General features: G+C 44.8%; 1 protein-coding gene across 1 annotated transcript in view; it reads left to right on the top strand.

The window, feature by feature from the left end:
- ARG2 (arginase 2) overlaps positions 1–26,785 on the top strand; it is a 126,998-nt gene extending 100,213 nt beyond the window's left edge. The window contains exons 7-8 of the mRNA XM_089681504.1: positions 413–549; positions 26,301–26,785. Coding sequence (XP_089537630.1) covers positions 413–549; positions 26,301–26,506 — 343 coding nt within the window. The 3' untranslated portion in view covers positions 26,507–26,785. The remainder of the gene's footprint in view (positions 1–412; positions 550–26,300) is intronic.
- The last annotated feature ends 419 nt before the right edge of the window (positions 26,786–27,204 follow it).

Genomic DNA, 27,204 nt, shown 5'->3' on the forward strand with positions numbered 1-27,204 from the left:
CATTGTCCCCCCTAAAAGGGACCACAACCCAAATAGTAGGGATGCATATCTCCCATCCAGGACCCATCCCTGGCATTTTGTACAATATTTAATGGTTGCAGAAAAAGTATTTACCTACTGTTAACAGAAGGGACAATAAATGGCATGCTGTTTTCAATTTTGTTCCTCTGATAGCAGGGAAATCAAGTACAAGGTATTGCCATCCAAAAATGAAGACTGGCAAGTAAGCAATAATTCCAAGATAATACCCATCTACCTAACAATGCCAAATAAGTCATACGGTGTCTCAATTTAAAAACTAGTAATATAATTGCCAGGTGAAATTTATAAAATACGAATAATAGAATGAAATACTGTTTTTGCTTTTCTTTGGAGCTAATTACTTTATGGGTTCTTGTTCTCTTCTCAATAGGAGACAAAGACCAATTCATTTAAGCTTTGACATAGATGCATTTGATCCATCCTTGGCAGCAGCTACCGGAACACCAGTAATTGGAGGGTTAACTTATAGAGAGGGAATCTATATTACAGAAGAAATACACAGCACAGGTAAGTTTCAAGAAATTCAATTTAAAATACATGGATTAAGGCAGTGCAAACTAAACATTGTTTTTATAATTGGATTAAGGAGGTCAATGACATTCAGAGAATGAAAAGCCATATATCTTCATTGCCAGTAAGAAAAATTCAGGAGAACCTGGCACTTTCAGCATGAATTTCAATTCACACCAGAGTCTAAAACTATCCTTTCTACTTGAAGAGGATAGACATGAAATGATATCAAAACACAGGCTAACTAAGGGCCTTGTTCACACTTGCAGTTTGAGGGCAGTAAAACCATGATGTTGAACCACATTTTAACTGACCCCCAACCACTGCCAGTTTAGCTGAATAGTAAGCAGCTGGGGGGCAGGAGGAGAGTGTACACATGGCACCACCACTGTGGCTGTAGCAGTAATTATACCCCCTGTCACTACCACATGCAGAATGCGACCTATTCAAGCCATGCTGCAATCTTCCTGCAACTGCATGCAATTGCAGTGAATGGGTGTGACATTTTGGGGTTAAAACACTGCTCTGACCTCCTCTTCCACCCCTCCCTACATTCCTCATACTGAAGCTCCCCCACACTCTGCCACCTTTGACCTTACTACCGTCGAGGAAGTCTCCAAGATCTCTCTGATGCCCGCCTCACCACCTGCCCCCTCGACCCTATCCCCTCACAACTCCTACGACCTTCCTCCTCCTCCATCCTACGCTCCCTCACCCACATCTTCAATCTCTCCCTCTCCTCAGGCACTTTCCCTCCCCTCTGAACATGCACACATCACCCCCATACTTAAAAAGCCCTCCCTGGACCCCAATGACCCGAACAACCTCAGACCCATCTCCCTGCTCCCATTTACATCTAAACTCCTCGAGCGCCTAGTCTACACCCGCCTATGCTCTCACCTCAACGACAACACCTCCTCGATCCCCTACAGTCCGGCTTCCGTCCCCCTACACTCCACCGAAACTGCCTTACTCAAACTCTCCAAACGACCTGCTAACCGCCAAAGCTAATGGCCACTATTCAGTGCTCCTACTCCTTGACCTCTCTGCGGCCTTCGACACAGTCGACCACCCCCTCCTCCTCAAAAAACTACACTCCCTCGGCCTCAGAGATTCTGCTCTCTCCTGGCTCTCATCCTACCTGTCACAACGCTCCTTCAGCGTTACCTATAATGCTACCACCTCCCCCTCACTCCCCCTCTCTGTTGGGGTCCCTCAAGGCTCTGTCCTCGGCCCCTTCTCTTCTCCATCTATACCTCCTCCCTTGGCCAACTCATACACTCTCACGGCTTCAACTACCACTTCTATGCCGGACGACACACAAATCTATCTCTCAACCCCCCACCTCACCCCCTTGGTCTCAGCCCGAATCACACACCTACTGAGCGACATATCAGACTGGATGTCGCTCCACTTCCTTAAATTGAACCTCTCCAAAACCGAGTTTCTTGTCTTCCCCCCAGCCCGGACACCACCCCCCATTGATTTCTCCATCACATCCAACAACGCTACCATCAAACCCGCCCCGCAGGCCAGAGTACTGGGTGTCATTCTGGACTCCAACCTATCCTTCCAGCCCCAAGTCCAATCTTTAACAAACTCGTGCAGACTCCACCTCCGCAACATCGCCAAAATCTGCACGTTCCTAACCCCAGAAACCACTAAACAGCTCATCCACTCCCTCATCATATCACGACTCGACTACTGCAACTCCCTCCTCACTGGCCTGCCTCGCCGCTGGCTATCCCCTCTTCAGTCCATCCTGAACACGGCTGCCAGACTCATTCACCTTTCCAACCGCTCTGTCTCCGCCACCCCCCTCTGCCAATCCCTCCACTGGCTTCCGATTGCGCAACGGATCAAATTCAAAATCCTAACGCTGACGTACAAAGCTGTCCACCATACTGCCCCGTACTACATCTCTGACCTAATATCCAAGTACCGCCCAACACGCACACTCCGCTCCTCACAAGACCTCCTTCTCTCTAGTTCCCTGGTCTCCTCCTCCCATGCCCGCCTCCAGGACTTCTCCAGGGTGTCACCCATCCTCTGGAACTCCCTGCCCCAACCCATCAGATTATCACCTACTCTCCTCTCCTTTAGGCGCACCCTGAAAACCCATCTCTTCAGGGAAGCCTACCCCACCCCCTGCTAACTTGCCGACCTCCTCCACTCTTCCTACCACTCCATCCCCCACAGCTATCTCCTCCTGTGCCACCACCCCCTCCCTCCTAGATTGTAAGCTCGAAAGAGCAGGGCCCTCGATCCCCTCATGTTTTGCATTGTATTGGTATTGTTCTGTCACATGTTCTGTCTCCCTTTGTAATGTACAGCGCTGAGCGAACTATTGGCGCTTTATAAATACTGTATAATAATAATAATTGACAGGGCAACATATCACCTCTGATCTAGGGATGTATAGTCTCGATTTGATCCACTTCTTTCCCCTTCTCACTTTTTCTAATAGACATTGATTGCCAACTGTATATCTTTTTGTATGGTGGTGTGTCAACTAAATAAAGATTAAAAAAAAAAAAAAAAGCTAAACAATAAAGACTGCCGCCACACCCCTTTAATCTTTAATATTACCTATATGTTCTGCATTAATGTAATGCACCCACCCTGAACTGTATAATTATTTACCGCAAAAGACTGAAAATTGGGGAATTACACTCAACAACATCCAAAAAATTATATATTCACAAACAAAACCCTTTATATTGCAAAAATAAAAAAAAAACTTGGCATTGCATATTTAAAGGACAGCTCTACCATAACATTACAGCACACTACTGTGTGGTACCCCCACTCAGCCAACCTCTAAAGTGTTTAGGACTTTATTGAATTTCCCAGAATGTGTCCGAGATATAAAACTTGTTAATAAAGACACTTGTGGTGGATTCCTTTAGAACTACCTGCACCTAATAAAAGGCAAGTATTTGCTTCAATTTAAGTAACAATACCAACACAGGTGACACCTTCAGGTACTTCTTACTACCACCACTTAAAGAGCCTGTCACTATGTCAATGACAGATTCTTTGGGAATTACAGACAGTTTGCAGAATAGGAAACGAGCGGTAGTTAAAACTAGCTCTGAGCTGGCATAGAGATACACCACTTCTCAAAGAAAGGTATGTCTGTGCTGTGAAGTTGACATGTGTGTCATGGTCAGATTACAATGTCCCAGCAGGGGGGATTCCTCCACTCACCTTGTTTGTATGGATGGAGGAATCTGTTTGTTTGTGTTCCGTTAGCTAGACTGCATTTGTTTCCTTTTTTAGACTTTCTTTCTTATATATTCAGTTGGTGATACTGCAAGTAAGTAGAAGTGCAGAACGAAAAAAATTCATTTCGCTTCATTGCATTTGTAATGGAATTTGTTTTGTTTCATTTATTCATTTTCAACTGGATTCAGATTTTTCCAATGGATTTAAAGTATTCAAACTGAAGTTGAATCGAAAATATTGAATCGATCCAAATTCATTGTGAATTGCTGGTTCTATTCTATTTGAAATTTGAATTTTAGAAGACGGAGATTTTCTCTTTATTTTTTTCTAGTCTATTGTATTTTTTTCTATTCTATTTTATTCTATTCTTTTATTTTCTATTCTGTTGTATTTTACTCTATTATTTTCTGTTTTGTTCCATTTTATTCTTTTCCAAATTGGAATTTTGGAAGACGGCTATATTCTATTCTTTTCTTTTCTATTCTATTATTTTCTATTGTATTCCTTTGGTTTTTCTTCTTTTATTTTCTATTCTATTCTGTTCTGTTTTACTATATTCATTTCTATTCTAATCTATTCTTTTCGAAATTGGATTCAAATTTCGGAAGACAGCTATATTCTAACGCTAAAACTCTTAGTCTTTAAAGGAAATCAGCAATAGTCAGCAATATGTTTATATTTCAAATTTGTTTTCGAATTTGATTTGAATTTTGGATAGAGCTTTGTTTCATTATTTCTGGAAATTCAGATACATCAAAATCGCCGGAGGAAAAAAAATTGTCTGAATTTTGATTCAGAACAAAAAACAAACTGCACATGTCTACAAGTAAGCCTGTTGTTTTTCAACCAAACAAGCTGTCCTGCAGATGGTTAACACTGACAGGGATGCTTACAATGATTAGCTTTTATTTATGTAAATCCTTTATCCCAAAAAGGAACAAAACTGTTGCTGTAACTGCTTAAAAAGTGTGAGCTGGAGTTTGGCTTCAGTCTGTTTAGTGAATCTAAATCTGCTAGTCCGTCTAACACTGCCTAGACAAAAATGCTGCTCCTTCATCCAGTGGAGGCGCTCTAATACATGAAGGATGCTAGTGGCGAGATCACCAGGTGGAAATAGAGGGAAAATACCTAAAAAAATAAAACTAATGCAACCATAGCTTCTTTTGATTGGTAAGATGTGCATATATAACATTTTTTGATTTTGAGTTTAATACTGTGTTTGGATCTATCGAAATTGGATACATTTTCCCCAGTCTGCATCCAGCTGTGTCATTTCCCCCCTGCATGCCAAAGAACATCATCCACATCATATTTACCAAGCATACTGGACAGGAAAACTGTCTGAATCTTTCTCTCAGAATACCCTCCTCTTTTCAACCTACACTATTTTTGTTGTTAACACAGGAGTTGAACCTACAATACACTCCACCACAGGATTCAGCCTTAACATATGCCATAAATCTGGAAGTGAAAATACAAGGCATATTGAAATCTTCATGTAGTAAATTGTTGACTTTTTTAGATCAGTAAGGAGAAGGACAAACAGAGGAAACAGGTAAAAAAAGGAATATAGAAGAAAAAAAGGGTTTAAGAAACACAGGAAGTTGAGGAAAAACAATGATCAAGACTTTGATATAATAAACTTATCAAATAAAAAGTTGACAGGGCACCATAAAGGAGATTTTTAAAGTTTTTACTCACACAGGTGGGATAGCATTATTATTATTATTATATAGGATTTATATAGCGCCAACAGCTTGTGCAGCGCTTTACAAAATGAAGGTAGACATTACAGTTACAATACAATTTGATACAAGAGGAAACAGAGGGCCCTGCTCGTTAGAGCTTACAATCTAGGAGGAAGGGTTGAGTGATACAAAAAGGTAATAGCAGTGAGGGGGATGAGCGGATAGAGGAAATAAATGGTGGTTTACTAGGTAGAAGCAGGATAGGCTTCTTTAAAGAGAACAGTTTTCAGAGATCGTCTAAAGGTGGATAGATTAGGAAATAGGTGGGCAGATTGGGGTAGGGAGTTCCATAGGATGGGAGAAGCTCAAGAGAAGTCCTGGAGGCAAGCATGGGAGGAGGTGATACAGGAACTAAAGATCAGAAGGTCTTGGGAGGATCGAAGAGAGCGGTTTGGTTGATATTTTGAGAACAGGTTCATGTTGTAGCTGGGGGCAGAGTTGTGGATGGTTTTGTAAGTTGTTGTTAGTATTTTGAATTTTAATCGTTGGGCGAGGGGAAGCCAGTGGAGGGATTAGCAGAGGGGGTAGCAGACAATGAACGGTTGGTTAGGTGGATGAGCCTGGTGGCAGTATTCATGATGGACTGGAGGGGGAATAGCCTATGTAAAGGTAAGCCAATGAAGAGGGAGTTTCAGTAGTCAAAAAGGGGCGTATTCTGGAGATGTTGTGCCATGATTTGGACATGGATTGGATGTGGGCCTGAAAGGATAGTTTATAATCCAGGGTTACACCTAGCACCCTGGCATGCAGGGATGGGTTGATAGTAGTGCTATTGATCCTGACCGAGAAATCAGGGGAAGAGGCACGTGGGGGAGGAAATATTATGATTTCAATTTTGGATAGATTGAGTTTTAGGAAGTGGTGTGATATCCAGTCTGATATGTTTGTTAGTAAATCGGTGATACGTGAGGAAAATGATGGGGTGAGCTGAGGAGTAGAGAGATAGATTTGTGTGTCATCAGCATAGAAATGGTATTGGAAACCATGGGAAGCTATCAGCTGACCCAAGGAAGAAGTGTAGATCGAGAATACGAGAGTTCAAAAGGACAAAACCTTGGGGGAGCCTGACAGTAAAATTAGTAGGAAAGGAGGAAGTAGAGTTGTAAGTGACACTGAAGGTGCGGTGAGATAGGTAAGATTCGAACCAATGAAGAGTACAGTTATGGAGACCAAGTAAATAGAGTTTTTTGAGGAGGAAGGGGTGGTCAACTGTATGTTCAAGAGCAAGGATACGGAATAGTAATAATTGGTTTTAGTGGTTAGTAAGTTGTTTGTGAGTTTTAGGAGAGCAGTTTCTGTGGAGTGTTGTGGACGAAATCCAGACTGAAGGGGATTGAGGAGGTTAGCCTCAATAAGGTGGCAGCTCAGCCGGTTGTAGACTAGACGTTCAAGGAGTTTGGAGGCCAAAAGGGAGTATGGAGATGGGTCTTAGGTTGTTAAGATCGGTGGGGTCCAGTGAGGCTTTTTTAAGTATGGGGGTGACTAGTGTATGTTTTAGAGAGTTGGGGAAGATGCCGATAGAAAGGGAGAGATTGAAGATATGAGTTAAAGAATGTTAAAGAATGAAGGATAGAGCGCCAGAGGGTGATGATAGTATTTGTGAGGGAACAGGGTCCAGGGGGCAGGTGGTTAGGTGGGCTTTAGAAAACAGTTTACCAACCTCCTCTATAGTAGCTGGGTTAAACAAAGGAAGTATACAGTAGATTGTGCAGATGGACAAGGAGTGTAGGGTGAGGGAGATATCTGTACAGTGGAGATCTCGTCACAAATTGTATCAATCTTATTTTTGAAGTGATTAACGATCTCCTGGGCAGTGAGTGAGTTAGTGGGTGGAGGTAAAAAAGGATGAAGTAGAGAGTTAAAGGTAGAAAAGAGTAGACAGGGATTGCATGAGAGGGTGTTACTGAGAGTGATAACATAGGTCTGTTTGGCAGTGTGGAGACAAGAATTATATTTTTGAAGGGCATATTTATATTGGTTGAAGTCTTGCTGGGTCTTAGTCTTATGCCATAAATGCTCAAGAGCACAGCTACGTTTTTTGAGGCATCTTGTGTTGTTTGTTTGCCAGGGTTGTAGCGGTCGGGGCCTAATTCTCTGTGTAGTGAGGGGGGCCAATGTGTCCAGGGTGGATGACAGTGAACTATTGTAGACAGAAGTGGCCAGGTTGGGGCAGGACAGGGCTGAGATTTTGTCATAGAGACAATCTGTTGCCAAAAAAAGAAGAGAAGGGTTAAGATAACAAAGGTTTCTACGGTTAACTGTTTGGTAGTTGGAAGACAAGGAGGAGGAAGCCGAGGAGAGAGTGAAGCTAACAAGGGAGTGATCAGAGAGAGGAAAAGGAAAGTTGGTGAGGTTGCAAATTGTGCATAGGTAGGAGAATACAAGGTCAAGGCAATTACCATTCGAGTGAGTAGAAGCATGTGTCCATTGTTCATTGTTTTAGGTCAAAAGAAGTGGTGAGGCTCAGAAGTTTAGAGGTAGCAGGAGTGTTAAGATTAACAGGGATGTTGAAGTCACCAAGAATGATAGTGGGAATTTCAGAAGAGAGAAAGTAAGGCAACCAGGCAGAAAAGTCATCAAGGAAGCTTGATACCGGTCCAGGAGGCCAATAGATCACAGCAATTTTTAAAGAAAATGGAGAGAAGAGACAAATACAGTGAACTTCAAATGAGGAGAGGGACAGAGAGGGTGGTAAATGAAGGACCTGAAAAGTGCTTTGAGGGGATAGGAGGATTCCAACACCACCTCCTTTCCGTCCACTAGGCCTGGGAGAGTGAGACCACCATGATAGAGGGCAGCAGGAGAGGGAAAGTCAGATTCATGAAGCCAGGTTTCCGTAATTGCAAGCAAGTTAAAGGAGTTTGTGATAAAAAGGTCATGGACAGAAGTGAGTTTGTTACAGACAGAGCGGGCATTCCAGAGAGCACAGAAAAAGGGGAGGCTGGTTCTAGGAAGCAGAGGAATAGTAACTAGATTGTGTGGATTGCGGCTGCTGTTGGAGGATAGGGGGTGCCAGGTGTGTTGATCAAAGGAAAAAGATGGTGGCTCAGGATTTGGGGAAATGTCTCCAGATGTTAGTAGAAGCAGAAGGGTGAGGGAGGTAATATGGGAATATGACTTATATGGAGGGATAGGTTCCAGTGTCCTTGAGGTTTTATTAGTGTGTGGGTTCAGAATTAGCATGAGTTGATGAGTACAGTAGTAAGGTTAAGAAAGGAGTGAGGGTGATATATATAAGCTGTGGGGTGGAAAAGAGGGGTGAAGGAGAAAGAGTTTGAAGAGAGAGGACACAAATGTGAGAAGGAGGAGTAGGGAGTACACGTTACAGAGTGGAGATGAAGCAGACTGGATAAGAGCTGAAAGAGCTGGATGGGAAAAAGGTCACCTGTAGTCTGAATAGTATTTGAAGTTGTCTGCTTCTCGCTTTGTGTATTCACTGAAGTGCAGAGCCGAAGTGCAATGCTCAATAGTTATTCCAAGATCAATACTTTATCCATGATGATAGTTGCCAATGCTACCCCTGGCTGTGGTGAATTAGTATTCATACATGGCCTTGGTGATATTACAGATGGATATTGCTCGCAGACATTTACCATATAGTGTAGCAGTGTGGGGTAAATTAGTATTCATACAAGGCATGGGCGATATTACAGATGGATATTGCTCGCAGACATTTACCATATAGCAGTGTGGGGTGAATTAGTATTCATACATGGCATGGGCAATATTACAGATGGATATTGCTCGCAGACATTTACAGTGGGGCAAAAAAGTATTTGGTCAGCCACCAATTGTGCAAGTTCTCCCACTTAAAAAGATGAGAGAGGCCTGTAATTGGCATCATAGGTAGACCTCAACTATGAGAGACAAAATGAGAAAAAAAATCCAGACAATCACATTGGCTGATTTAGAAAGAATTTATTTGCAAATTATGGTGGAAAATAAGTATTTGGTCACCTACAAACAAGCAAGATTTCTGGCTCTCACAGACCTGTACCTTCTTCTTTAAGAGGCTCTTCTGTCCTGCACTCATTACCTGTATCAATAGCACCTGTTTGAACTTGTTATCAGTATAAAAGACACCTGTCCACAACCTCAAACAGTCACACTCCAAACTCCACTATGGTGAAGACCAAAGAGCTGTCGAAGGACACCAGAAACAAAATTGTAGACCTGCAAAAGGCTGGGAAGACTGAATCTGCAATAGGCAAGCAGCTTGGTGTGAACAAATCAACTGTGGGAGCAATAATTAGAAAATGGAAGACATACAAGACCACTGATAATCTCCCTCAATCTGGGGCTCCACGCAAGATCTCACCCCGTGGGGTCAAAATGATCACAAGAACGGTGAGCAAAAATCCCAGGACCACACAGGGGGACCTAGTGAATGACCTGCAGAGAGCTGGGACCAACATAACAAAGGCTACCATCAGTAACACACTACGCTGCCAGGGGCTCAGATCCTGCAGTGCCAGGCGTGTCCCCCTGCTTACGCCAGTACATGTCTGGGCCCGTCTGAAGTTTGCTAAAGAGCATTTGGATGATCCAGAAGAGGATTGGGAGAATGTCATATGGTCAGATGAAACCAAAATAGAACTGTTTGGTAGAAACACAACTCGTCGTGTTTGGAGGAGAGAGAATGCTGAGTTGCATCCAAAGAACACCATACCTACTGTGAAGCATGGGGGTGGCAACATCATGCTTTGGGGCTGTTTCTCCGCAAAGGGCCCAGGACGACTGATCCATGTACAGGACAGAATGAATGGGGCCATGTATTGTGAGATTTTGAGTGCAAATTTCCTTCCATCAGCAAGGGCATTGAAGATGAAACGTGGCTGGGTCTTCCAACATGACAATGATCCCAAACATACTGCCCGGGCAACGTAGGAGTGACTTCGTAAGAAGCATTTCAAGGTCCTGGAGTGGCCTAGCCAACCCCATAGAAAACCTTTGGAGGGAGTTGAAAGTCCGTGTTGCCCAGCGACAGCCCCAAAACATCACTGCTCTAGAGGAGATCTGCATGGAGGAATGGGCCAACATACCAGCAACAGTGTGTGCCAACCTTGTGAAGACTTACAGGAAACGTCTGACCTCTGTCATTGCCAACAAAGGATATATAACAAAGTATTGAGATTAACTATTGATATTGACCAAATACTTATTTTCCACCATAATTTGCAAATAAATTCTTTCCAAATCAACCAATGTGATTGTCTGGATTTTTTTTCTCATTTTGTCTCTCATAGTTGAGGTCTACCTATGATGCCAATTACAGGCCTCTCTCATCTTTTTGTATTTCAATGGTTTTTATTAATTTTAAACAGTATAAAACAGAGGCAACAAAACACGCCCACGCAGGGGCTATCAATTGCACCGATAGAAAATGTATAATAGAGCAGACAACGCTCTAATTCCAATAAGGCAAAACGTATGCCCACGTAGGGGCTATCAATGGCACATAGGTTACAATAACATCAGTGAAACTCAGATTATCGCAACTAAAGACAGCTGTCCACTGTCACATCAAAACAAACAGAAAAGGAAAGAAGAAAAGCAGAGAAGAAAGAAAGAGAAAAAACAAAAACACACACCAGAGAGCAAGGGTCCATGAGCGCCAATACAAAACTCCATCACCTCCCTACACTGGCCGGGGGGAGCGTGGGAAAGGCATATTGCAACCACGGTTCCCATATTTTCAAAAATTTATGTTGAGAGTCATTGCATATACTCGACATCTGTTCATTGAGCATCATAGTAGTCATACGATCCCGCACCCCCTGAAAAAGTACAAACGGACTCTTCCAGGCCTGGGCAATTGTCCTAGTGGCCGATAAAAACAAATAGGAAGCCAATCGCTGCTGACGAGCCAAGAGGCCCGGTATGGGGCAATGAAGCAAAGCATACCGAGCATCCCGGCGTATGGAGAGATGAAACAAAGTGAAAAGGAGGCCAAACACACGAGACCAAAAACGAACCAACCTCGGGCATGACCACCAGATATGCAGTACATCGCCACGATGGCCACAACCCCGAAAACATCGATCACTACAGGCAGGGTTAGCCTGGGCCAAACGAGCCGGCACCCAATACCAACGAAACAATACCTTATAGGCTGCTTCCAGCGTGGTCGTATTAAACGAACATTTAGCTATGAGTGACCAGGCGTTATTCCAGTCCTCCGGATCCACAGCCACTCCCAGGTCGCGTTCCCACTGAACTACATATGAAAGAGAAGTGTGCGACGAGCATCTGTTCAAAGCTGCGTAAAGAAGGGAGATAAGGCCCGGGGCGCCCGGACGCTGCTGGCAAAGCCGTTCAAAGGCAGATGTCTGATATGGGAAAGCAGAAGTGGCCCTCAGCGAGAGTAGCCAGTGCCGCAATTGAAGGTACCGAACAAATTCCGCTGGGGGAACATCCCGAGACTCCCGGAGGACATTCCAGGTGGGAAAGGACCGAAAAATCAAAAAGTGTCGCACCTGTGAGAAACCATGAGCCACCCACCAAGAAAATGCCCTCGGGTGATCTAGACCCGGCGGGAAAAGAGGGTTATTAACGATTGGAAGCAAGGGCAAGAAAGGTGACATCAGGCCACTGGAGTAACGTACCGAGTCCCAGACTCGTAGGCCATGGAGCAACATCGGACTCAGCGCCGTAGGGCGCAGGGCAGGGGGAAGCCATAGAAGTGTCGATAGTGCGATAGGGGCACAATTAGGCAGTTCCAGCAGGACCCAGAGAGGAACATCGGAGGAAGCGTGCAACATAGACAGCGGGGCAATTTGGCTCGCCTGATAATACTTAGTTACATTGGGTACCCCAAGACCACCTTGGAGTCTATGAGCAAAGAGCGTATTTCTAGAAACTCTGGGATGCTTATTGGCCCAGATAAAACGCATAAACTTCGCCTGAAGCAACCGAAGAAAATGAGGGGGAACCCGCACTGGGAGGGTGCGAAAATAATATAACAATTTCGGCAAGATGGTCATTTTCACTGAATGAACCCGTCCTATCCAAGACAGGTGCGGAAATTGCCAGGAATGCATAAGAGAAGATAAGGAGCTAAGCAAAGGATAATAATTTGCAGCAAAAAGGGAGTCATAGGTGGGGGTCAAGCGAATGCCCAAGTATTCAAGAGAAGAGGAAGCCCACCGGTAAGGGAAGTGGGATTGTAGGCGCGAAACCAAATCTGAAGCCAAAGTAATATTGAGAGCAACGGTTTTATCCAAATTAATACGTAGACCCGAGATCAAGGAAAAGCGCTCAAGAACCCGTTGCAAATTAGGAAGCGTCGTCAGAGGATTAGTAAGGGTCAAGAGGGCATCGTCCGCAAAGAGGCTCAGCTTAAACTCCTGTCCCGCGTATGGAACCCCCGATACATTGCAGTCGGTCCGGAGCGCTAAAGCCAGTGGCTCAAGCGCCAGGACAAAGAGCGCCGGGGACAGCGGGCAGCCCTGCCTCGTCCCTCGCCCAACAGGAAAGGGATCCGAGAAATACCCAGCGTATTTAACGGAAGCCGAAGGAAAGGAATACAAGGCTTGAATCCAAGAGAGAATAGAATCCCCGAAACCCCAGCGAGACAGCACAAACCGCAGATATTCCCAGGATAGAGAATCAAAAGCTTTATATATGTCCAAGGACAGTAAGAATCCTGGGATTTTCCGTTGTTGCAGAAAATGTATAAGATGGACCACCTTACGGACATTATCACCCGCCTGCCTCCCGGGGACGAACCCTACTTGGTCCCTGTGGACCAGGCTACACAAATATTTATTGATGCAAAAACTAAGGATCTTGCCCAATATTTTCAAGTCTTCATTAAGAAGAGAGATGGGCCGGAAGGCTTGCGGTTCCTGGACATCAGCGGTCGTCTTAGGAATCATAGAGATATGTGCCCTAAGTGCGTCCGGAGAGGGCAAGGAGCCCTGTCATAACTCATTAAAGTAGGCAGCTAAAAAGGGCGCCAATAGGGCTGAGAATTTTTTATAATAGAGACCGGAGAAGCCGTCTGGACCTGGGGCCGCGGTGGACCGTAAAGATTTGATTGCTTGTAGCACTTCCGGTACGGTGACACCTGCGTTGAGGGCCACCTGTGCTGCCTCGGTTAATCCAGGAAGATGGAGGTCCTGAAAGAATGCCTCTGCCTGGGCCACAGGGAAGGGATCTGGGGCAGCATAGAGGCGCGAAAGGAAGTCCGAGAATCGGGAAACAATCTGCTGGGGATTAGAAGTACAGCCACCCGTGGAAAGTCGAAGCCGAATCGGTTTATGGGGTTTCCCCACAGAATTGAGTTTCCTGGCTAGCATGGGACCGGGCTTATTAGCACAGGAATAGAATTTATGTTTGGTCCAACGCAAGGCTCGTTCCGCCTCCGAAGAGGCAAGGAGGTCCAATTCTGTCGCCAGAGCGTCCCGAGCGCGTTTATGGGCCACGGATGGAGATGACTTCCAACGCGCATCCGCAGAGGCCAGGAGAGAATGAAGCTCCGAGAGTCGACGTTCCCGCTCCCGCTTCCGGACTGCAGCCAGCTGTATAACATGACCCCGCACCGTGGCCTTATGCGCTTCCCATAGGGGCACTGCTGAAGAGACCGATCCCGAGTTTTCCATAAAGTATGTCCGTAAGAAGAATTCTATTTCTTGGCAGGTAGCCTGAGTGGTCAGTAAAGAGTCATTGATGCGCCAATGAAAAGGGCGTCGTTCTGACCCGGAAAGGGCAAGGAGGAGTACCAAAGGATCATGGTCTGACCAGGGTGAGGAGGGAATAGTTATCCGCCGGACCGAGGGGAGTTGCTGGACCTGCATGAATATATGATCAATTCTACAAAAACTGTCATGAGGGTTAGAATAGAACGTAAAGTCGCGTTCAGTTGGATGAAGTTCCCTCCAGGCGTCCGCTAGCCCCGCCGTCCGCAAAAGAGAGCGCATACGTTCCTCCAGCACCAAGTCATGAGAGGGGGTCGCTCCTTGTGCGTAGCGCCTATCCAGTGTGGAATCTAAGGTAACATTCGAATCCCCCATAACAAGAAGAAGACCCTTAGAGTGTCGAGAAATAATGGTGCAAAGATGCGAAAAGAATTTATGCTGGAAACGGTTAGGCGCGTAGTAAGAGACAAAGGTAACCTCCTGGTCCAAGAGGGTGCCTTGCAAAAGCAAATACCTGCCCGTGGGGTCCGGTATATTCCGAGCACAGACAAAGGGGAGATTGCGCTTAAAAGCTATCAGAACACCCCGACGCTTCTCAGGAGCCGAGGCCGTGTAAAAGATGGGATAGTGAGGTGAAAGATAACGCGGAGCGGAGGACTGAGAAAACCTGGTCTCCTGTAGACATACCACATCTATTTGTTGCGACTTGAGGTGATGAAAAACTTTAGTCCGTTTCTGAGGCGAATTGAAGCCCTGAACATTTTGTGAATGTATTTTCAAAAGGGGTGAGGCCATGGCGGTATCAACGCAACACGCTCAGCAGAAAAAAGCCCAAAGCAACCAGCAATTTCCACTCCCAATGGCGATCGGATCATGGCGTCCCGGAACCCTGCAGAAAACAAAAACAAACAGAGAAAAAGAGAAGAAGAAAGAAAGAAAAAAGGAAAAAGACACAAAAAGTATACACAACAGTGCAATCGTGTCACACCAATGGTGACGTGCATCCTACACATGAAGGATACAGTTAGGGGTAACTCTACCACCGGACACATGGCTGCAAATGGAAACATCAAAACAGAAGCCCTCAGGGGCAAAAAGGCAATGTACATAATAGAATATAGTAAATCTTAATAAACTAAAAGTCCCAGGAGCAGGAACCTCCGCGACGACCTTCCCATAGAAACCCAGAGAACCACAGGGGCCAACCCCCCTCCACCCAACCAGGCCCACCGGGTCAACCTCCCACCCCGGAGCCCAAGGGAGCCATCACCCAATGCCACAAACGTAGACCCAAGCACCATCACATGGACCCAAAACAGGCTGCGGCAGCAAAAAGTCCCGATTCCTAAGTCCAGGAAGAGACCCCCCCCAACCCGGGATGAAACCCAAAAGGGCAAGCCGGAGCAGTCTCAACCTAGAATGTCGACAAACCGGGGAGGCCCTAAGGGCCAAACTCACAATCTCGTCAGGGTAGTCCCTCGGTGAGGCGATATGTGGGAGTTCCAAGGCGCATCTTCAGCCTGGAGAAGAACAGGAAGGACTTGATCGCGAAGGGGTCTGAGGGAGAGCCCCCCTCCTGTTGGACGACCGCTCCCAGATGCGGCCCAGAGGGGGCGGCCTTGCCGAGGATCCAGAGGAATGAGCCGGGCTCCGATCAGCAGCTTCCGGCGAGAGAAGATGTAGAGATTCCAGGAGAGAATGGGCCTCCTCCGGCGTAGCCACAGAATGACTGCGGCCCTGGTAGGTGAAGGTGAGGCGGAACGGAAAGCCCCAGGCATATTTAATTCTGTGTTTCACCAGGACCGAGGTGAAGGGCTTCAACTGGCGTCGCTTCTGGAGAGTGGTCTGAGAGAGGTCCGCGAAAAGCTGGTAGCGGTGCCCCTGGAAGCTAAGATCAGGGTTATTTCTGGCCGCCAAGAGGATAGTTTCCTTAGTGCGGTAATAAGTAAACTTGATGACAATGTCCCTCGGGGGCCCATCCGGTCGTCTGGGGCCCAAAGAACGATGTATGCGGTCAAATTCGAGCCGGTCAATGGGAATAGTGGGTGTCAGCTCCTGAAACAGAGCAGTAGCAGTGGAGGTAAGATCCGTGACCGTTTCCGGAATACCCCTTAACCGCAAATTGCCACGGCGGGAATGGTTTTCGAAATCCTCAAGCCGCAGTAGTGCGTCCGCCAATTCCTTCTTAAGGTCGCACAGGTCCTGTTCGTGATTTTCAATGACTGTGGCCGCAGCGTCCATTTTATCTTCGAGATCATTCGTCCGATTGCCCAAATCCCGAATTTCCCGCGAAAGATGGTCGGCCAGCTTGGAGGTAGCGGAGGACAATTCTGTTTGCAGCATACTTTTAAAGCGGCGCAGGAGCTCGGCATCCCGCAGGGATGGAATGTGCAACCGCTGGGATGGCTCGGGATCCAGGTCCTCCCCACTGCCAGGATCCATCTCACCTGCAGGTAGTGATGGCAGGGGACCCAAATTTGCAGCCAGGGCTTCAGCTGTTGTCCGGGGCGAAAACCGCGAATCCGCGGCCGGGGTCCTGGAAGCCTCCGGCGGCCTGCCTAAAATCGAGGCCGCGGCTTCACCCGCGATCTCCGGCGGGTAGGCCGCAACCTCCCGAACGGTCCGCCGGACGCTGGAGGTGCGGGGGGCCGGGGTTTTTTTTCCCCATCAGGGTGCTGGAAGGACAGGGGGCCAGGGAGGAAGCGGAGGGACCCCCCCTGAGGGTCAGAAATCGGCCGATGTGTCCGGCGGCCGAGACAGTAAATTAATAGGCAGCCATCCTGGCTGCTGCTCACGAGCGCCCCCCCACTCTCTCATCTTTTTAAGTGGGAGAACTTGCACAATTGGTGGCTGACTAAATACTTTTTTGCCCCACTGTACCTGCGATGGGATAGAGAAGAGTTATTCAGATGATGCAGAGCCGAAGTGCAATGCTCAATACTTAATCCAAGATCAATACTTTATCCATGATGATAGTTGCCAATGCTACCCCTGGCTGTGCTGCCCCTGGCTGAATATATGGTATACAAAGACATTAGGCTATTTTTAAGGTGAGTGCAATTGAAAAAGATGTTTCTGATGAGGAAAGCGAAGGAAGAAAATACAGAGTTGGCAAGTATCAGCCAGGGACTTGAAGATTTAAAAGACATTTATGACTGGGACCTTAGTCAATTGTTAAGAGATCAAGGAGATGAAATATTTATATAGGGAGGGTAGATCTTTGCATACAATAAACCAGCACTTTCCTTCCTAACCATCTGACTGTAATATTTTCCTCTCTTTGGATTTAGCAGAAAAGAATCTTCCTGTGTGGGGGAACAGTTTTCCACATGACAAATGTATGATTTAGTAATGAACTGCAATGCTCAATACTTAGCTAAAGTTGGTCTAGGGAATATCCGATTGCCTCTTGGGGAATCAGGAAGGAGTTTATTGCGCTGCTGGTGCAAATTGGATCATGCTTTATTTTATTTGCTTCAACTAGATTAACTATGTACCTAAGATAATATTGAACTACAGACAATGGTGAATACAGACAATGTTCTGCTCAATATGCAAGGAAGTATGTCAGGCCTTTTATGGGTGTGGGCAATTTATCGTTGGAAAAAGATTTATAACACCCGAGGAAAGGAGGCATAGGTATGTACAGTATAAAGCACATGAGTGTGAAAGGAGGAGAGAACTTCGGAACAGAAGGATGACAGTCTGGAAGAGTTCCATTAGCCCTGGTTCACACTGGATTCAACTTTGAAATTGTCTGACTTTACTTGAAGTTGCATAATATCCAAGCTGCATGTCTGTGCGATTTCAAGCGCAACTTGAATGATGTGTACAACTTCATGCACAGATGTCTATGCAAATTGTACGTGAAATCTCAAAAATAGTGCCCCTTTTTTTCAGATCTGTGCGACACTGCAAAGTAGGAGTTGCACCGATTTGAACGGTTCTATTGTGGCAATAGGGTTTAACTTCTCATGCAATTTGAAACTATTAAATCGCATGACAAGTCGCACTGGTGTGAACCAGGGCCCAAGGGTGGATGCACACCAGAGACAAGATTTTGTCTTTTTTCCTGTGTAAATAAGATTGAAGTATCTGTGCAAGGTTGGTGCGCTTTCATTTTTGTTTCGCTTTGCAGTACTGGTCGGGCTTTCCCAGCCTTATATGGAGCTGTACAATCCTATATGCATTGGTGGTCAAATTTTTCACATTCTGGTTCCATTCATCCACCCTTATTCTGGGTCTCAGAGCGAAGGAGAGGTAGTTTCTGGGTCTGGAACTTCAGCCAGTTTAAACAGATATAGTACCACATTATGATTTTTTTTCACACCTACAGAGTGGGGCACAACTCTAAAACTAGATAGTATTTGACTAAATACTAAAATAGTGCAAAGACAACTGTGAAATGACATAAGGCTTAGTCCAGTGTAAAAGTTACATATCAAAATTATGTTCACTACAAAACAGGGACTTACTCACGGGACAGATCTACAAAGACTGGGTAACACCAAAAGTTGAAATTAAGAGGTAGAATTTCATAGCTTTGAAAAGTAAACTAGCTAACAGACAGTACACAAGTGTCTGGAAAGCACCACAATACAGAGACCAGGGTCTGAGGGTCAACATATGAAACTCATCTTAGAGGTAGGAGGCCCAGTATTCAGAGTTTTGTCCAGAAGGCAAATGTTCAGAGAATGGTCAGCAGAAGTTGTGTTACAGCTCTGGACCTGGAAAGTGTTCTGCCAAAAACTTAGTACATAAAGTGTGAAAAGCACCACCACAAATTCAGAGCTCAATGATCAAAACATATACAATATACCAGAATATTATTGCTACATTCAGAGACTTGCATGTGTAGCGCTGACTCCCGAAAGGGTCGCAAGATGCCACAGGTTTTTCTCCCAAATTAGTGCAGAGGCAGCAAGGCACGCAACAACCATTCACTCACTCACTCTGGTTCAATAATCAGTCAGGGGATGTCTTTTTTGGATTTATTGCAGAAACTTGTAGCAAGGGATGACAGTGGGGTATGGGATACTTCAAAATGTCTAGGCACAAAGATGCAGAGGCACCTCTCCATTATGTAGAAGTGACTAGCTTTCCCTCTCAGCTGTAGACCAGGAGAATGCTAGAACATGAGTAAAACATAACAGTAGACAGGAGCAGTCTAAGGTTGCTGCAGCTGACAACTACAGATAAGTCTGGGCAATTATTAAAGCAAACCAGAGCAGTAGCTGAAGACCACAAGACAGGTTTAGCACACTAAGCACACTGGAGCAGTTTTTACTATCTACAGCTGGGGACCATAGATAAACTGCAGCTCAGGAGACTGGGCTCTACTCAGAAATCCCCGTAAAAGCAAGGCAATGGGCTCAGTTAAGGGGAGTGAGCAGTCCAGCAGGCAGTCTTGAAGGCCTCAGGGCTTAGCAGCCCCCTGAAGCACATTCCCCCTTTTCCTCCACAGGAAGACCAGATCTCTCTGGGCTTCAAACTTTTGACCTGCCTCCTACCTACCACATGGGCACATATCCCTGGGGATTAGCTGGGCAAGGTAAGAGCCCAGCCTGGGAATTTGCATTTCCCGGCTTGAGTTTTGGAGTGTTCTCAACAGACTCAGGGGAAACAATCACATGCCCATACAATGGAGCCAGAGCAGACCAGGGCAGCAATACTAAACTTACCTAGCATCTCTAGCCCAGGAGGATGCTACACATGCACTGAGAGCCATCAGATAGTGGGATATATCAGAGACTGTACCGCTGCTCTAAAATTGAAAAGCACTCCGCAGTACAGCACAGGTCTGGAAAATATCAAAATGCAGAGCTCGGTGCCCCAAGGTCAAATTGCAGTTTATCTTCACCCATTTCATGGGCTGACAGTCTTCAGAGATTGGGTTACATCGGGGGTTGTAACATGGCTATGGACCTGGAAAACTCTCTATAGTTAGCCAACACAGTATGCAAAGTTCTGAAAAGTGCCACAGGTAGAGCCCAGCGTGACACTCTAGGCCAGTTGAGGTCCAAATGGCATGTTTGTCTGATGACTCAGATTCTTCACATCACAGCCCCCCCTCCTCTTAAATCACAATTCCATTCTTACATCAGACCCTCTATCCCCCCTCCCCCCCCCCGCATAGCATAGTTTCCCCTCCACAGCAGTGTCCTCAGCCCCCACTTTCACATCACACCCTCCCCCAATTCAAATCAGTTTCCTCAGCCCTCTTCATGTCACCCCCCACACACACACACACACACACACAGCAGTGTCCTCTGCCCCCCCCTTCACATCACTCCCCCCCCACAATGGTGTCCTTTGCCCCCATTCACATTCACCCCCCACAGCAGTGACCTCTGCCCCCCTTCACATCACAGCCCCCACAGCAGTAACCTTTGCCGCCTTCACATCACAGCCTCCACAACAGTGACCTCTGCCGCCTTCACATCACAGCCCACATAGTGGTGTCTTCTACCCCTTCACATTACAGCCTCCACAACAGTGACCTCTGCCGCCTTCACATCACAGCCCACATAGTGGTGTCTTCTACCCCCTTCACATCACAGCCTCCACCAGCAGTGTCCTCTGCCCCCCTTCACATCACCCACCTGCCCCCCCCCAGTGGTGTCCTCTGCCTTCCTTGCCATCACTGCCCCCACAGCAGTGTCCTATGGTTCATTGCCCCTCCCCCCACATCACAACGGTGTCCTGTGGTCCACTGCCCCCCCCCCTCATTTCACAGTGCTGTTCTCTTGTCCAGTCCCCCCTCTACTTCACTGTTTTGTCTTCTTATCTACAACCCCCCCTTCACAGTGGTGTCTTTTTATCCACCCCCCCCCCCCTTCACAGCGGTGTCTTTTTATCCACCCCCTTCACAGCGGTGTCCTCTTCTCCCCACCCTTCACAGCAGTCTCTTCTTTTCCACCCCCACCCATTCGCAGTGGTGTCCTCTGCATGTTTACTCTTCTACTTTCATGGGCACACAGTGGAAAGCGAGAGGTTGTACAGTTCTGAATGGCAGGCAGAATCGGGAGCTGCCGGAGTTAATTTTTTGTTAACAAGCTGATGATTGGTTGCTAAGACCTGTGTCTGTGGCAGTCCAGATAGGAGGGTAACTCTGTCCGGGTAAGGCCACAGTCCACCAATTAGTGATGCCTGCTCTAGGCAGATCCCACAGTCTTCAGTCAACTGGGGAGGAAACACTGATCTGCATAGCTTCAGGGGCTGGCCTTAATTTTTTTTCTGTTTGTCAGTGTCCACCTCCTGAAGGCAGCTATATATAATCCAGTTGTCTAACAAATACTATCTTTATGTGTCTCTCAGAGGAAGATAAAGAAATTATAGTTAACACAGCATAATCACAAACCACACAATGAATGTCAGATATTTATACTAGTTTCAGATACACAGCTATCAAATAGGCACTAATTAACAGTGTATTTCTTTGTTATCCATTATGGAACACAGGGTTTCATATTCATAAACCTATACCAGGTACCTAAAGATTGGACATTAGGCTAAAAAAACCTTAAGGCCAGCCCCTAGAGGCACACCGTAACTTCTAGTCATACTGCTCATCCTTAAAGTGTTACTAAACCCACAACAGTAAACTCAGTCTGTATATGCAGTAAAGCATGCTTGTTATACTCACATGGTACAATCCATTCATCACCCCTCCCCCCCCACACACACACTGACATGGTATGTTTCATCAACACACACACGGTCCAATCCATTCTACCCCCCCACCCCCCACCCCCACACACACTGAAGCGGTATATTTCATCCACCTACCCCCCCCCCCCATACTAACATGGTACATTCCATCCATCAAACCCCTCCCCACACAGACACACACTAACATGGTACATTCCATGCTGAGTCTGGGTGGGGGGTGACACAATGTTTTACAGCACCAGGTGACTCCAACCCTAGTGACATCACTGTCCACAAAGGTGCAGTCAGTACTATATTGGCACAACCAAAAATGTGTTCAGAAATACAATCAGTACCATACTGTCACAGAGCCATGAACAGGTTTGGGGAAGCCGACAAAAGCAGTTTTCTAGACTGAGCATACAATGTGCATAGAGACTCATTTATAATTAAAGAGACCCTTTCACCACCTACATTATAATAAAGAAAAAAAAATACTTGAAAGAATAAAAAAGTTGTTTTTAAAGCGGACTTGTCTTTTTACCATGCTGCCAGTATCTGATATATTTAAAGGTGGCAGCTGTGGTTCCTTTGCCAACTGCTACTTTAGTATAGAACACAGTTGGAGTTTTAATATTATTATTTATTTAATTCCATGAATATTGTTTGGACAGGTAAGAATGAAAAGCCTTATTCTTCCATTTTTTGTAAGGTCACTTAAAAAGGATTTTATTGAAGTTACCTGTGGATCAATTCATTAGCATGAATCACAACAAATATACACACACAATGTACTAGTTGAAAATGCTTTATTCAAATGTACAACAGATTTAAAACAGAAGGCTTCTATTGTTATTATTATTAGTGATTTATACTGCTTTTTAACCAGCAGAATAGGTCCAATTCAACTCATCTATAAATGAAGGTAGGAAGCAGGAACTTTTTCCTAGAGCCAAAAGTCTAATTTTAAAAACTGACACCTGTCTGCTTGCCCCTAGGCACTCTGGTCCACCCCCCAGTGACACAGCATGTAATTGTTATTGTATGGAGGGGTTGGTCTTAGATTTCCATTCTTCCTTTCAAATTCTGGGCAAGAAGGTGATGGTTGGGACTAGTCACTGCACAACTGCACCCTACATACTCGCCTCAACCCCTTCAGACACCCAACCTGCAATTAATTTGTATATTTGCCAAGGGTGAGTTTCCTACTCTAGCTTCATTTAAGTGTTGGGTGGGTAGAAATGGTCAAGGCTGGCACTACTTCAGCATCTAATGCTAAAAATGCCAGACACACAAAATTAACAACAAAAACAAAGAACAAAGAAGCATATGTAGACCATTTTTAGGCACACTAAGTGCTGCCCAAACAGCCATGGCATTATATTCTGTGGCAAATGCAGCCCCAAGTATGAACCAGTTCACTAAATTCAACAAGCCGAACACAACCATAGCACCTTAGGTTGTGGCCTAGCATCAAATCGAGTTCTGAGTATAAGCCAGTTCATCAAAGGCTACAAGTTAAACCCAGCTGGAGTTGTGGGAGCTGTGTCTCAGGCCCCTAGCCTCTATTTTGCTGCACCTAGTATGCTGTTATAAACCCACTGGTCCTTGATGGTAGTTGTATCTTTCAATGAATGATAGGAAAAAAGTGTTTTTCCCAAGATTCCAACTTAAAGTCTTTAAAGCTAAAATCTGCTCCTTGGAGCCCCAAACCCATTTCAATCACAGAGGTATCACCCCTGGATGTATTTAACCCCAGGCTATCATTTCACCTGTTTTGAGCAGGGTATACATGTTTTTTTTTGTTCAACCAAAAAAAAAAAAACAAAACTCAACTCACAAATCCCTGTATCAACAAAAGCAATGTGTATGCAGAAATTTCTCCCACCATGCTATTGTATTCTGACAGGGTGACTCCCCCCCCCCCCACCTCATCAGAACACACACATCGGCATTCCAGCATAACTGTTAGACAGAAGCCTGTTGCTAGACTGGCTTCTGTTGAACAGAGAGGCATACATACATAGCGGAAGTCAACTTGTTCCTACTGAGTTTGATGTTCCTGCTTTCAGTATGTGTATACCCAGCTTTACAATATATGACATGTGTCAAACACAAGGCCCGTGGGCCTAATCCAGTCCGCCAGGACATTTTATGTGGCCCTCACACCTCTCTGCAACTACAGAACCCCCCTCGTCTCTGCCTCCACCTTGTCTCAGCAGTTGGCAGCAGACAGGAGGACAAAGCTTCTCCGCCAGATCCTGCACCTCCTCCTCTCTGCCTCCCCTGGTCTCAGAAGACTCCATTAGCTGATTATAGCACTCCTATGGTCCTCCTCCAAGCTTCAGCCCATTGTCAGCTGAAAACGGGTCACAGGAGTGCAGAATGAACTGCACTCCTGTGGTCCACAGGAGAAGAACAGTCAAAGAAGAGTAGATACATTTATATAGTCTCACTGATACAATCGGCCCTTTGAGAAAATCATAATGCTGATGCGGCACACTATGAAATTTAGTTTGCCCTTAAATGCCATACGCCAGAGGTGTCATATAAGTTTAATTCAGCAGTAATGGTATTACTTGCATAAATTAGATATACTTTTTTTGGTTAAAATATGGTTTTCATTTAGAAGTGTTGTCTTCTAAGAGTATTTTAAATTTTCCTAAAGGGCAAAAGGGAGCAAAAAATAAAATAAGCTTTTTTATCAGTTCCAGTGAGGACTTTAAAACAATTAGTGTATGTAGCTCCAAAACCAACATGTGAGATGTCATTTTTTAGGCGTCTGTTTAGCTGCATTTGCATACCACATTTATGAGCGTTTGCGTTTAGAAGTGTTTTTTATTGATAACCTCAGGAGACCTTCCAAAATGCACAGAATGCACTAAAAACCAGTAATAAATTAACTATTTCAGACATTTTGAGAGAAATAGAGAGAGCGGAAGCATAGAGAGCAGTATTTGTTGAGATTAGCTGTCTTTTTTTTTTGCGCAGAAATGATTGCAGCACTGTCTAATTGAGTACTGGAAAACCGCTTTGCATGCATTTTTCATGATGAAAAAAGGCTCTGGACAGCATCTGGAAATGAAAGAGTTAAAAAAACATTTCCAAACGCTTATAAATGCGGTTAGCCACGTTTACAATCGTTTGGTGTTTGAAATGCTGATAAAATCTACTCCTGAACACAAGTTTGTTGCGTTAAAAAAAACGACTGTAAACTCAACTGACTGTAAACGACATAGTGTACATGTACATGTACGTGTGTAGGAAAACAGTAGGGAGAGTTCAGGGGCTGCTGAAAAAAATGCAGAAAAGCTCCTAAACGTGAGTTTATCAGCTGAAGTGTTCATGGAGCCTTAGGAGAACCTGCCTAATCTTTCGAATCATTTTCTATCTAATCAGGCAGGCCATTGCACTTCATAGTTGTTGGTAGATATAAATGAAATTGTACAATCAGGATATAACGTGTGATGAGCATTAGTAAATTCCCCTCATTGTAGTTAAATTCTCTGAGAACCAATATTAGTTTACACTTAGCAATGCCCAAGGAGAACCAACTGTGCTTGCCAGTCAATGCTATAATAGCTGCTAATATAATAGTTCTGACAGCATGTCCTGGCATCTTCACAGGTGGGCTCAAGGTACATACTGGATCATTAAAGATCCTTAATTGCTTAAACTTCTCCCCCTGTCCTTTCTAGCAGTTATATGCACTTTGTAAACACCACTATAATCTAAATTATGTACTAACTGAAAGTATATATTGTTAATCTGTTATTTCCAATCTAATCTGCAAAGCAGATCATAGGCTTAGGTTTAATGAACCACAGATGAAGTGAATCACTAATTATAAAAAGTCATCTAAAACTAGCCATAGATGGATTGAAATTCAGCCCAAACCTGGCCAGTCCCTGCAGAACCAGCCAAATTTCGATCTATGGCTGCTCCTGCTCAACAGAAGTCAATCTAATAATCAACTTTCGTTGCACTGCCATGCTGGAAATTTTTTCTCAATCAATACAACAGAGCACGGGGGGGTCCGGCATCCATACCACTTGTGTGGATGCAGGAAATCTGTCAGTTTATTTCCGTTCAACCCACTGGTTGAATAAAAAAAAAAAAAACTGCCTGTGTGAATGGGTTTTTGTTGATGTGAGAATTGTTTCTCTCCTCACAGAAGTCTATGGGAATTCTAAAACAGCTTAAGGCAGGTGAAATGCAGGTTGGAAGAAAAACAACTGAAGGTTAATGCACCTGTAAGGTTATTTTTAAATGATCTCAAAAGCATCTTAAATGGATGGCAAGCCGTATTTGTCAACACAGACCAAATATATATAGTGTATAGTTTATGCCTTCTAACAATTACATTTTAATTAATTATAAACTGTTCATTATTTGTTACATAAAATGTATAATTTGTTCATGATTGACACTATAATGCACAAACACCTAACTTTTTTAATTTGTTTTTCAATGATGTTTTCAGGAATGCTGTCAGCCCTAGATTTGGTAGAAGTTAACCCAGCTCTTGGAGCCTCCTCTGATGAAGTAAAGGCGACAACAAACTTAGCAGTAGATGTTATTGCTTCATGTCTTGGCCAAACAAGAGAATGCACGCAAATGATTATAGAAGAGCTCCCAGCGCCTAATACAGCATTTGAAACAGAAAAAGAAGAGCAAATAAGGATTTAGAGTACCATCACTTGAATAGAGTTGAAATAGACTTTTTTTTCAGTACTGGTTATACATTTGCCAATAATTGTAGGGAAAAAAAAAACACAAAACAAAATTAGGTCTTTAGCTCCAATTGTAAACACATTAACTGGGTTGCGGTCAACCTAATACAAATATTTAATTTGTTTTTAAAATGCTTGTATTTCCTTGATGCAGATACAATTGCTCAAAGTATTTAAGCTGCTAGACTTTACCAGTTGTAATATGTTGTACAATTAATAGAATGCATTTTATTTATGCCTTCTGTCTCTTATGTACTATTCTCATTTAAGAAAGGGGAAGAAACAGAACCGAGAGATTATGTTTTCTGAAACATATCATTTAACTGGTTTAACCATTTGCCGCCCACCCTATGGCCGAATGGCGGCCAGCAAATGTCATCAGCGTTCTTGGCGGACGCCATATGGTGTCCTCCCGCACATGCGCAGATTTCGCTCCTGCAGAGCCGTGCAGCGGCGCGATCTGTCACCGGCCGTGTACCTCGGACACGGCCGATGACAGATCTGAGTATCGGCCCCCATTTCTGGTACCATGTGACCTGCTATGACCAATCACATGACCGTTGTATACAATGGATGGCTTCATTCATGCCATCCATTGTATAGTAGTGTCTAGCTGTGAATGGTCACAGCTAATCACATGCACATGTCATGTGA

The sequence above is a fragment of the Staurois parvus genome, unplaced genomic scaffold (assembly GCF_062004578.1).
Source record: "Staurois parvus isolate SC_StPar_1 unplaced genomic scaffold, SC_StPar_1.0 ptg000267l, whole genome shotgun sequence".
Lineage (NCBI taxonomy): Eukaryota > Metazoa > Chordata > Amphibia > Anura > Ranidae > Staurois > Staurois parvus.